The sequence below is a fragment of the Limanda limanda genome, chromosome 18 (genome assembly GCF_963576545.1).
Source record: "Limanda limanda chromosome 18, fLimLim1.1, whole genome shotgun sequence".
Taxonomy (NCBI): domain Eukaryota; kingdom Metazoa; phylum Chordata; class Actinopteri; order Pleuronectiformes; family Pleuronectidae; genus Limanda; species Limanda limanda.
Genome location: NC_083653.1, coordinates 8,014,454 through 8,027,167, shown reverse-complemented (window position 1 = coordinate 8,027,167; position 12,714 = coordinate 8,014,454). Strand labels below are relative to the sequence as shown.

The window sequence follows — 12,714 nt, the reverse complement described above, 5'->3', positions numbered from 1 at the left end:
GATCGAGTCGCAGTCATCAGATGTGATCCACCAGTTGAACGTCGCTCTCTCCACCAACACCATCATCAAATCTCCACATCTATTGAAATCTCCTGGGAGAATCAAATCTATCTCTATGATAAGTTAAAGATGCTTCTCTCTTTTATTTGTCCCTTTTATTGCTTCGTATTTTGTTGAGACTGGAGCCTTCAAAACCAAAGACCTCACACAGATGGACAAAGTCTTACATCAGTAAAGAACTGAGATTTCCGTCTTGATCCATTTGATCAGACGACATTTGGACGCCTCCGACTGAGCAACAGCAAGGACATTAATAACTTAACTGAACCCAGAAGCAGAATCCACTCAGCTTTGTGTTATATCTATAAATAAGATCTCGGATTTCTGAAGTGTTGTTTCCTGGTTTAAATACATTACGACAGGACAATGAGCTTTGATAATGTTTACTCCTCCTTCAGTACAAATTAAGGAACTGGTCGACAGAACACAAACAAGGTCGACACTGGCGGGTGTAAGTTGAAGCCACAACAACGTCCCTGTTGATTCCAATTAGCTCAGATTTTAAAAAAGATAAATAGAAAAACAAAAAAAAATAAAACTAAGCATCAGGTTTTCCATTTTAATAAGAACACCAGCAGTCAAAGCTACAAAGAAGTAAAGGAAGGTAAATGAATGACGCTGAGGCTGTCGATGAAAGGTTTCTGATGGACACGCTGAACTAGCAAACTTGTGGCGGGTGAGAAAAGCCTTGAAACGTCCGTCATTGTGATGATGAGGCTGGTCGACGTGGATGTACACAGTGACTGTGGAGCAGTCCAGGAAGAAGGCCCGCACCCCCCCGGGCTGTGGGCTACGGGACGGCCCGGTTGGGTCTCTTTGGAGGAGGAGGGGGCATTAGCTCGGCGTCGGGGTCTGGGGGGTGTTTCCGGTTCTGGGCTTGGAGTCCCTGAGTGCAGCGGTCCACGAACTGCAGCAGGAAGTCCTTAGTGACGGGCTCCTTGATGCTGTTACACACAGCTGGAGGGGGGGGAGGGAGGAAGAACACACACAGGAAGTTACTACACACGTGGTGGAAGCACAATGTATTGTTGCAGTTATCACAGGCAACGACATGAAACTGTTTGGGATCTCTGTCTCTAAACGACATTATTCAAACAACCCTCCACCAAACTTCGTGGAAATCAGACGAGCAGTTTTGCTTAGTGGAGGTAACGGGCGGAACATCTCAGGCTGATGGAAGGTATCAGAGAAACTCAGATATTAGTAGAGAGTAATCTGTGGCCTCTCACCAATGGCTGTCTCGTAGGAGTTGGGGAAGCTCTTGTCGACCCGCTGCCTCATGAACACCCAGCTGTTGCCGGCGAAGGTGCACTCGATGATCTTGTTGTCGTAATTCTTCAGCTCTTTAGAAGCCTGTGCAGACACAGATGAGAGGGAGACAACCGTTTTTACTTTTAGAAAAGAGAGACAGAAATACTCTTGTGCGATTATAAATGGAGACGGATGGCGTCTCAGTGGGAAGCATTGATGGTGATGAGCCGGTCTTCAGAGGCGTTGCTGCCGACAGCCACATAACGACTCTACCTGCAGTTTCAGGGCTGATATGAAACACTGAAACTTATTATCTTGACTCAGCAGCAGTTAAAAAGGCAAAATGAGACTTCTGGGAGCTTTGAAAATCAAAATGCAATAAATGGAATTTACAAAGGCGAAAGAAAGCTACAAGGAATATTTAGTTAAAAATCAAGTGGGATCGATAAACAATAAATGTGCGGCCCAGTATGATGGATTCTGTTGATTCTGGCACCAGCAGCAAACATGTGTTGGTTTAATATTTCTGCCTTTTAAAACTGGTGAGAAGGAGAAAACAAAACAGTAGAATGGTACTTTCGTTTAAATCTGCTGCAGATTAGTAGGTGGCATCTAGAGTGACTTTTTGTGAGTAACTTTAAGTTTGTGTTTCTATCATTTTCAAGGACAAAATAAACGAGACGTAGTGAGAGTCCCGTTCAATATGACCTGATTATGATGGATGACTCAAATCAATGTTAACGTGATGAGGGAGGTGAGATGATTATGATTCTTAGAAAATCAAAGCCAAGGGGTGAAGCTGATGTGACGCCAAAAGGAAACATCCTTTAATAAAATTGTGGCTTTCAACGAGTTCAAACATTGTTGGAAACATTTTGGATGATGTCGACAAAACATACAACACAGGTCTTGTCCTTTTCAAACATTTTAATGAAGACTTGAGTCTAAAACTGTCGTATTCACTCAGACAGATCCCCTCATCTGCATGTCTGTGATATAACCATCATCGACGCAGAGCAAGAGCAGCTCAATCCCATCGCTGATTATTACATCATATTCTGCCTTGAAAACAAAATCAACTCACTACACGCTGAGCACAATGTGTCACTGTTGAAGTGTATGAAATGGCTCACGATGCTGACGACCAAGTATGAGTCAAAGAAGACATTTGAGCATCTGTTGTTTGTTTGTCGAAGGAGTCACTGAGAATTCTCGGGACTTGGAAAATACAAATCCTGGAGCGGCCGGGAAGCAGAACGTGAAACTGAAATAGCGTAACGGGGTTTTTAAAGAGACGGAGAACACAGAGTCCCTGCAATGTGCTCGTCTGTGACCTTTCATAAAATGATTGTGTGGAGCCCCGGTGGCTGACCTCCGGGGCTCAGGGCGAGCACGTGACCTGCTGCGAAGGTCAGAGCGTGAACGCTGGTGCCAGGACGGCGTTGGTGTTTGGCAAGTTACAAAAAAAAAAACACGAAGGGAGAGCTTGTCTGATCCTGGGTGTGTGTGGGGCATCTGGGCTCACAGCGGGGGGGTCGGACTCACACAGGAAGCAAGAAAAGTGTGAGGAAGGCCGACACACACACAGAGAGAGAGAGAGAATACGTGCCAGGAGAAACAAGTGATAGATATTGGATTTCATCAGATGACATTTGACGACTCATTAGCATGGACGAGGAGTCGCAGTTGTTGTTTAAAATGTGTATATTTTTCTCCCTCTCCCTCTCATCTCAAGACATTCAGTGCATTAGCAAGACTGACTGGACATTAAATGTTAATGATTGTTAGAGAAGAGGCGGCGGCCGGTGTGAAAGCAGCGACAGAATCGCTAAGCTTTCCTAAAGCTCGCCGCAACACGCTGCCAGGAAACTGCACGGGGCCGCACAGGCAGCCGGGGAGCGCGCTGCGACAGGCTGGGATCTCTTCCTGCTGGTGAAGGGTGACATGTTGGCTGCCATTCTCCATCACCACTTGGCGCCTAATCCGTCCAAATCCGTATCATTACGGCGACACATGTGCGCCACCAGTTCTCAGGGACTTTGGCGGTCGAACTCTTCAGCGGCTGCGGAGAAGAGGAGCTCGGCCTCTGCTTTGTTCTCCAATATAAAGCTCATATTTATTGTAAAGAATAATAAGAGGGGTTGAAATTATGCAAGCGCTCATTCTAGTCTATCAAGGGATTCTGTTTTATGTCCGAAATGGGAAATCCTCACGAAACCCCAATGAAATCTCTGCACTCTGACGTGGACAAATCCCAAATACACATAATCACCTGATGCCGTTCTCTTGTTTAGCTCAGTATATTTGTCGTCAGTTTCTTAATATGTGGAGTAGCAGCCGTACACAGATGATTTGACTTGTCGTGCCATTAACAAGCCTTATGACACGCTGGTGACCTGTCTACACTGTAACCGGCCTCTTGTCCAATCACAGCTGTCATTGGCTCTGGCTCCGGGTAATGTCTTAAAGTTTTATTCACATCGCTCCTGATCCATTACAAACAGGGGAATGTACAAACAGGCTAACTGGCCATCAGTGTGTATTTCCATCGTCATCCTTTGTTTGCATCAGCCGTTACAGAAGAGACGGGCAAAGCACTTTTATCACATATTATATCTTAGTGGTAAAGATAATGGATTATAAGTTTAGATGCTTTTACTGAGAGTAAAGAAAAAGTTTTAAACATAAGCTTTTTACTTGTTATGGACTTTGTTTACAGCGACGACTTCTACTACTTAAAAAACAGGTCCTGACACTTCCTCCACCACTTGCTATTTTATTTTAGAAACAGAATGTCAAGGTTGGAGTGCATCTTCAGCAGAGTACAAAAGCCACAGCCAGACAACGCATACTGGGATCCCACAGGTGGGGTTTTCTTTAATGAGAAAAGAAGAGGATTTGGACTGCCAGGATATATCTGGTCCCCAAACTGACAGCATCCGAACCTTAATCTCAACCTGAGAAAGGAAAAACAACAACGACACATAGAAATAAAGTTTTGCTCACAGCATTGTGCAGCGAGGAGGAAACTGGGACCAGAAACAACTACTCCAAGTTTATGACATCTGACCTTTTACCAACCTCAGCACAACAAACACAGTCAACCTGCTTCTATATCAAATATTCTATATCAAATATAAAATCCGGGTGGGCTGTCGTACCCGGACTCGGCGCCGCGGCTTATTAAAACGTTCGCTGAGATACCGACACAGACGAGCCAACATTCAAAGTTTGTAATTTCCTTGAGTAGCCATATTTTGTTTTTCTGAGCCTGCCTTTGTTTTTTTCGTTTCCAGAGTTAATCAGAAGCGGCCCCCGAGGTCTGCGGCACGGCAGCACTCAGGCCCATTTCAATAAGGACAGACTAGATGAAAGAATATATAAGTAGAGACGGAAAGGAGAAGAGGCGCGATGGAACCCATCAAAACCAATGTTCAATCTTTAATATATGCTTTCAAGTAGAATACATTATCTGCCTTCTCTCCAGTAATATCAGCTCCCACTAAAATAAGCACTAGCCACCTGAATGACCCAGCAAACCCAATTGTAGAGTTCAAACAAATGCTGCAGCATCTACAACGTGATTACTACCAATTACAACGCCAGTCCAACGACCCATTAAATGACATCAGCGCCAGGTCCCCGGTGAACATGCACAACATTCATCATCATCTCGTGTGTTCAGACTGACGGTCGCATCCGGACTGAGGCGAAAAAAACCCATCCTATTAATGTGAGGAACTGTCACTTGTGGCTGTTCCACAGGAGACAAGAGACAAAACAACAAAAAGAATCTCGACAGACTTTCAAGACACAACCCACAGCAGTGTTTTTTTTACCTTTTACATTTTAAATAATGAGGTTGTTTGTTGTGCCGCATCATTAAGCGTCTCTTCTTAGGTGTTCCGTGGGCAGAACGCTCAATTACTGTCAGTCATAACTTCTTTTTTTAAATGCCAGGTCTTAAATAATAGACAGAAGCTGTGGGCAACAAAAGTCAGGAAAAGTAGAGAAAATTAGAACTTATGCAAATATTCACCAGCTGAGACGGGGTTGTTTTTCGCCCTGTAAATGCTGTATGTACGTGTGTGTGTGTGTGTGTGTGTGTGTGTGAGATTATGGATAGATTTTGACTATGTAATAGATTCATAGTCATACTAAAGAAGTCACAAAAGTCAGGTTTTAGAATGGCTGTGGTCTAGAGGGCGCAGAAAGTGTGTTTGGTCCTGTACTTCTGCCTTTGTGAGGACCCTGGTAAGCATAGACTCTACAGTAGAAGGACATTTTTTGCAAAGTGAGGACCTTTTGGCCAGCCCTCACTTCTTCAAAGGGCTGTTTGAGAGTTAAGACTTTATTTTGGATAGTTATGGTAAGGGTCTAAGGAATGCATTATGCCAATGAGTGTCCTCAATAAGATAGAAGTACAACATGTGTGTACTTAAGTCAGTAACTTGTTTTCTGAGGTCCTGGTTAAGGTTAGAGGTAAGATGTGAATTGTGGTCATGGTTAAGGTTCGAGGGAAATTTGATTTGGGTGTTCAAAATGAATAGAAGTCAATGCAAAGTCCCAATATGGATAGCTAGTATGTGCATGTGTGAGCCCACATTCATCCTAGTTCAGATATCTCTGTATCCCAGTTTCAATCATTCCCTCCATCGAGCATAGCAACAGATGAACTTGCGATGACATCACGCCACCTGTGATGCACGTCAGCGATGAGAAGCGATAAACTAAGTATTCACGAGTCGGAGACGTCAACATGTTGACAGGCGCTGCTGCTGCTGCTGGTGTGGCTCCATCATGAGCTGCTCTCTAGTTTCATTTAGCTTCAGTGAGGAGCTGCTACTTTTGATTAGACCTAAAAGCACTTGGTCTCCGACTCACTTAATGATGCATACGGGGTCGAACAAATTGGGGAAATCACTGAAGGTAGAAAAAAAAACAGTCGAAGGCGTATCAGCCCTCAGCAGGTGAAGTGCACGACGCCTGACTCTCACCGCCTCATCAAGCCGCCGCTCTTTGACAGAGAGCTGCTCTTATCTCCGCCTCCGGTGGCTCCACCTGTCAGGCACCATTCAGATTGTTTATGATTAATGAGCAGCGCTCATACAGCGCCGCACAGGAAGCCGACTCAATCAGATTGTGAAACTAAACCTAAATGAGGGGAAATCAACAGCCATTAAATTTAGAACAGGCTATAGATATTCTACAAGTCAGATCTGGAACACAGCAAATGTTCTCTGGAAACTTTTGAAATGAGTTGCGACTCTTTCAGGCGGGGGGGAATTTAAATCGATCCCCAACTAGTCTTGACTAAGGAACTATATTTCAACTCCAATAAACTGATTCCTTTCCTTTGCCCAATGAAATGGAAATGAATCATCGTCTGATTAACAGAAAAGGGCTAAGAGGGATTTTAAGTTTAAGGTATTGACTTAACTGCATTAACTTGGATTCATCTTTAAGTCTCAAAACTACAGAAAGAGTAACTTGCATTAATCAACATCACATTTTAAATGATTTTTGTAAAGAAAGTGAGTTGCGAGTAAAAGGTGAAAAGAGTTTTCTACTGTGTTGTTGTTATTTTTAAAGTTGTGTGTCCAAATGTGGAGAACAGCTTCTCTGCTCCAATACTAAGACCGTAATCCAAAAAGCTGTAGTGATGCACCGGCTTTAGAAATGAAACAGACTCTGGAGTTATTCTCTTCAGCGCACCAGAGGTGGTTAATGTTTTGTAAAGTGCTGCAGTGGGTGTTGGTTGGTCTGTAGGTGTGGGCGTATTAAATATTCACAAAATACTTCACAGTTATCTTGCATGCCCTTGCCGTATTTCTAAAGGTACAAAGAGGAGCCACGCGCGTGTGCACAGCATCCAGCTGCTTCACTGAGCTGCTGCAGTGGATTCACACTTTTCTCTTTGCAACATAATATTGTCGACGAATGTTTTCTCACCCGTTCCCTGGTAATGTTAAAACTTAAACCATCATGTTTAGGAAAATGGACCAATAAGTTATCCAACCTTTGAAAAAGTATAAATACAATACAATCTCTCCTATTGATAAGAATGGACAGAGTTGCAGCTTTGTGTTATCTTGCACAAATATAAACACACTTTTTACAAAGAGATGCAAAGAGATGTTTGATTTTGGGGGGGGGGAGGTTGGTGTCACAACAGTTTCAGTATCTGTCAACACCTCGAGCCTGGGAATCTGAATCAACACTCAGGGAGAACATGACAGATTTGTGCATCGGGTCCAACAAGCATGAACGGTGAGACAGGTTGTAAACAAGCCGATGTTCTCGGTCTATTAGCTGGAAGTGAGTTGGGCCGAGTCTTTCACAACAGTTCACGTTATCAGGAAAACCGTTGAATGTTTGATTAACCTTTCCTTTCATTTAAAAGCTGCCTCATTGGGCCATCTTGCTTGTTGTGTTGGACCTCCAGGCAACCTGTTACTGTGTTCCTATAAATCACAAATTAAGTTGCTGATTACAAAGTGATTACAACTGACAGAAACTATTTGGCCGTGAAATGCAGTGGTAGAAAGTGCATTAGTTGCAGCATTCGCTAATTACGCCTGATAAACAAGAAGGCAGCAGCGCCACAGGAAACCACATCATTACATTTCTTCCTCACGGATGAGAAACAATCAGAACATCTCACACCGTGATCACAATTTTATCTTTAACATGCATTAATTCATATGTAGGTCTGGAAAGGCTTTTCCAAATTAAACCACTTTTAGTAATGAAGTCTAGAAAAGTTAACATTTATACCCCTGTAGGTATCGACTGTGAGAGGAATTACAACAATGAGATAAATTGGAAGAATTGAACAAATAAAACAGGTTTTCATTAGGATTTCGACATTTGTCTAATTAGAGAAAAAAGTAGCTGAATCTCTGTTTACCAGCAGCTGAGGGTTTCCAAATGAGCTGGAAAATGTATGTGCGATCGAACCGACACATTCACGTTTCTAATGTGCCGATGAGCAAGGCAATACATATCTGCTGTGGAGCCCTGCAGGCCACAAACAAACACACACACACTGTGCAGAGGTGGAACTTTATGTCAGATGTATCAGGAACATTATTCAGGGTGCCAGAACCACGAGTCGCCCCGTCCTATTTCGGAATGTAATTACCATTTTTTAGCATACTCGCACTTGGTCTGACTGTAAAACACGTTTCACAACAAAAATAGAAAGATGGGAGCAGACAGAAGAGGACCCCCGGGGCCGCAGGTCTCAGCTCGGTCTCCTACAGAGGAGCTCACAGGCCGAGCAGTGAACAGACACTGCACCTTGTTCAGTCACAGAGCTCAGGGCTTATAAATGGGAATCTACCACAACAGTGACAATACCTGAGGGAGCATGAACACTTGTTTACTGTGTGTCTGAACCACCACTGTCAGAAAGGCCATAACAAGAGCCATTTAGTACATGTGGAAATGTCCACACAGCAAAAAAGCTGTATAGAAACGTGCATCAGAATATAAATCATAGAACAATGGTAAGTTACTATTGTAATGCACAACTCTGTATTCACACAGACATTTGTAACCCAGGAAACACAATCTCATTATTACAGTAAGAGCAACTGAGATAATGGTTCAGACAGACAAAATGGGAGAATAATGGCCGCGAGATAATGAGAGTTCACGTTTGATTAGTTAATTAATAGTTTATCTGAATGATGTGAAAATGTATCAGCAGCTACTTTGAAAATTGATTAATCACGAGTGTAAAACTACATTTTTTGTTTCAATGCCTTGATTCATTATCTATCTATCTAATGTATTTATCTAATTGTCCGAACAATTGTGAAAAAATATCTATCTTCTGGAGCAAAGAGGTGACATTTGTTTGGTCAAAAGTCAAGGAAATCCTAGATACTCTTATAAACTATGTAATTATAGAAGGTCTATGAAACTTCTGTGGTTGAATCGGTTAATTAATCAGTATTAAAGTAGTTGTGATAAATCAATTAATGATATAACTGAGAAAACCTTGCTGAAAGCTACAAAAGACTGAATCAGGACTTTTCACCTTTGAAAGCAAAGCTGACTGGAATAAATGAAGAAGAAATTAAGGTATTTCAGCTAGAAATAAAAAGTCAAGAGCAGCAGCAGGGTGGTGATGTGAAAATATTGCTGCAATGATTCTGAATTCATTAAAATTATTTATGAAAACACGTCAGATAAAGACCTGGCTCAGTACATTTACACAAACAACTAATCTAACTGCTACGTGTTGCATCTTCATGTCACAACAGATTACTTGAAAAAACTATTTTGCCAAATGTTTAGTGTATTCCTTTAACTTTTGGCAGTATTAGCTTTGCTACAAGCCTCCAACCAAAACTAAAATCTTATGCCATGCAAAAGAGGAAGCTGTTTCTTGGCTAGTAGATGAACTCAACAAAACAACACATTTACTTTCTCACCTTCATCTGTGCAAAGGGCATTTCGTAGCTGCCGACGTACAGCAAGCCGACAGTCTGCGGGATCAGCCTAGGGAGATAAAAGAGATCACGGTTAACACCCTCAGTGCAGGATCTCAACAGGAGAAGAATCGGAGTGTTGACAGTGGTGCAGAGAGAAAACACTACGTCGCTTCCATTTTGCAGCTAGTAACAGAACGGCAGAGATGTGAGATTACACCTATCCGAGCCCTTCTGTCTCCCTGTGCAGCTTCATGTTTCTAAACCCACAGAGAAAAACAAGCGTATGAGCCCATTCAGACACCGAGGCAATAATATTAGAGACTCATGGTATTACAGTGTCTCTGTCAGAGAGCGGACTGTGAGCCCTCACCGTGGTTCATTGGGGTTTATGTTAACACTTCTGCGGTTCTCTTGTCTCATCCAAGGGGCTCACACCCAACTGATGTCTTAATCACACGCTGCTCCCTGCCCCCCCCACCACCACCAACATCCCCATGTGCCTGCAGAAGCGAATACGCCCAAAATACGAGCGCTGCTTTCATATTAGTGAACCATTTTTAGAAAAGTAAATAACAGGGGGGACTATTCAGCTACGTTGTCCACCAAACTACCGTGCGACTTCTTGCAACCTCATTCAGGGATTTCAATTGGAGCTGAAATTGGAGACTTGTCTTTCCATCGACCCCAGCCCCCCCTCCTGTGTAATGATAGCTAGCACAAGCAGGAAGGAAGCAGCAGTAGACATTAAGAGAGCAAAATTGCCATGTAGTAATGGACACTCTGCAGACCTTTCAATGCCAAGTCTATTCCCATTGTTGTTTCTATTAATACTTGTGAATTATATATTGTGTGATAAAGACTTCTTCCCTAAACCTGCAGGACTCAAAGCTAGAGCACGGTACTGATGACACAGTTTTCTGAAAACAACACTAACATGTCGGCGAGGCTTTTGCCAGAGGCGGCGGAACAGATGAGGAAACAGATGAGAACATACATCAGAGGAACCGACTCCTCCGTTCACAAGCTGTTTCATGATGCTTAGTTGGTTCCACTCGTAATGTAGGAGGTGAGGGAGTCCTGCTGTCTTAAATTGCATTTCAATTTTCCACAGACTGAGCGTCAGATGAGTTATGTTAAACCGAGAGACCTTTACGGCACAAAACAGTGATAAAAATAGAATCTGACACAAGGCAGTTTTTTTAATTCATTAAAACAAATCAAGAAGCTTTTAAATGTCCCCACATTTAATAAGATCCAACACAAGTATGTTGGTAGCTCTCAGTTTCTGCCTCAGCAGTCATCAAACCCATTCCTGTTCAAAGGACCACTTTGTGGAACTATGTGTATTTATATAACTTCACAAGGAGTAATGGACAATAAGCTAATAACTTATATGGTGTTTGTAGTACTGGTCCACACTATTCACTTGTAAACTTATTATGAGACTGACGAATGCATTACTGGTTTAGCTTTTGGGGATTTTTCGACAGTGAATGAGAGTCGAGGCGTATGCTGCAAAGGAATATTAATATTCATGAATCATAATCACACTTTGAACACTTCTCAAATTCACTTCCACAGTGGAAAATTAGACATTAAAGACCATAAAATATGTTTATTGGATTAAGCCAATTGGATACAGTCGGGCCGTCTGAGACGCCAACTCCAGCAACTTTGTGTCCATGCAGCTAAATCTATTCACGAGGGATTCAGAGCGCAAAGATAGGCTCCGTATCTGTTGTGCAGAATCCTTCCTGTTTGACGACTGAAACATACACATCTGAAATCCACTTGCTGTGAACTACGCCACAAGTGCAGTATGAATGTCTCCCTCACACAAATCCTTCTCTGCAGCTTATTAAAACGGCCTGTGACATTTGTCTGGATCTTAAAACTGAAGCTGTAGGAATAAAACTCAAATCAATTTCCCAGACATAAAACAGGGTTTTCATAATATTGTTGAAATGTACACTCTGTTTCAAAATAGATTAACTCTAACGGCAAAATGGACACGGAAGATTAAAATTGGAAAAATGAGAAAAGGGGCAATTTTAATTAAATTGAATTGAATGCAAATTTGGGCACCAGTGTGTTAATAATTACTTATAACAACAAATTGACCCATACTGCAGCCACCAGGGGGGTAATCAAGACGATTTGGCTTCAAGCTATCACAAGGAAATGGGAAAGGAAGAACTGTAAATAAAAGAGAAATGGCCAATAATCACTGGCTTAATCTTCTTATTGGAAAACCAGACATCTGGAGTCAAGAAGCACAACCTACAGGAAAATGGACGTTATAGCAAAGGCACCAACAGAAGAGGGGTGGAAAATAATCCATCAAAAGGATTGTGTGAATGAATTTCCATAAGCCTCCAAAGCTTCTTTCTTCGGGTATTTTTCTTTGTCACTTTGTCACTTCAAGACGGTGAGTACCTGATTGAGACTGAGACTGTGGATCCTTTATACAAATTACAGACAAGGATGCTGTAATGACACTCGAGTCCACAGAGTAAGGAAAATGGTGGATGCAGGCCTCTGGAGAGCCGAACCGAGCCAGTCAGACTGTACCGCTCCTCCTTTCTGGGTCTTCAATGTCACTATGCACCTAATGAATAATGATGTAACCATTACTCATTGCCACTTGAGACATATGGCTGGCTCCAATTATCCATTATTCAAGCCATCTATACAATACTCAGGACTGTTCACCTCCACACTTGGGAGGGGCGCTATCACGCTTTATGGAATTGCTTCAACTTTCATTTTGTCCTTTCCCTCCCCTCCACAATAATCACTGTCTGCCTCTGTGCTTTCTCTCAGAGAAGGTAATAAGACTTGCAAGGGTGTGTATGTATGCTTCAGCAGTACACAAAGACGTGCGCAAGGTTTTGTTGTGTGGGCTGACGAATAAACAGTTGTTACCTCCTTACAGGTCTGTCCATCTCTCCCTCTCAGA

At 42.5% G+C, this 12,714-nt stretch overlaps 1 protein-coding gene across 2 annotated transcripts in view; it reads right to left on the bottom strand.

Moving 5' to 3' along the window:
• Nucleotides 1-427: 427 nt before the first annotated feature.
• rngtt (RNA guanylyltransferase and 5'-phosphatase) overlaps nt 428-12,714 on the bottom strand; it is a 71,385-nt gene continuing 59,098 nt past the window's right edge. For both annotated transcript variants that reach the window (XM_061091146.1, XM_061091147.1), the window contains 3 exons: nt 9,756-9,822; nt 1,290-1,413; nt 428-1,017 (listed from right to left, as the gene is read on the bottom strand). In XM_061091146.1, coding sequence (XP_060947129.1) covers nt 851-1,017; nt 1,290-1,413; nt 9,756-9,822 — 358 coding nt within the window. In that variant the 3' untranslated portion in view covers nt 428-850. The remainder of the gene's footprint in view (nt 1,018-1,289; nt 1,414-9,755; nt 9,823-12,714) is intronic.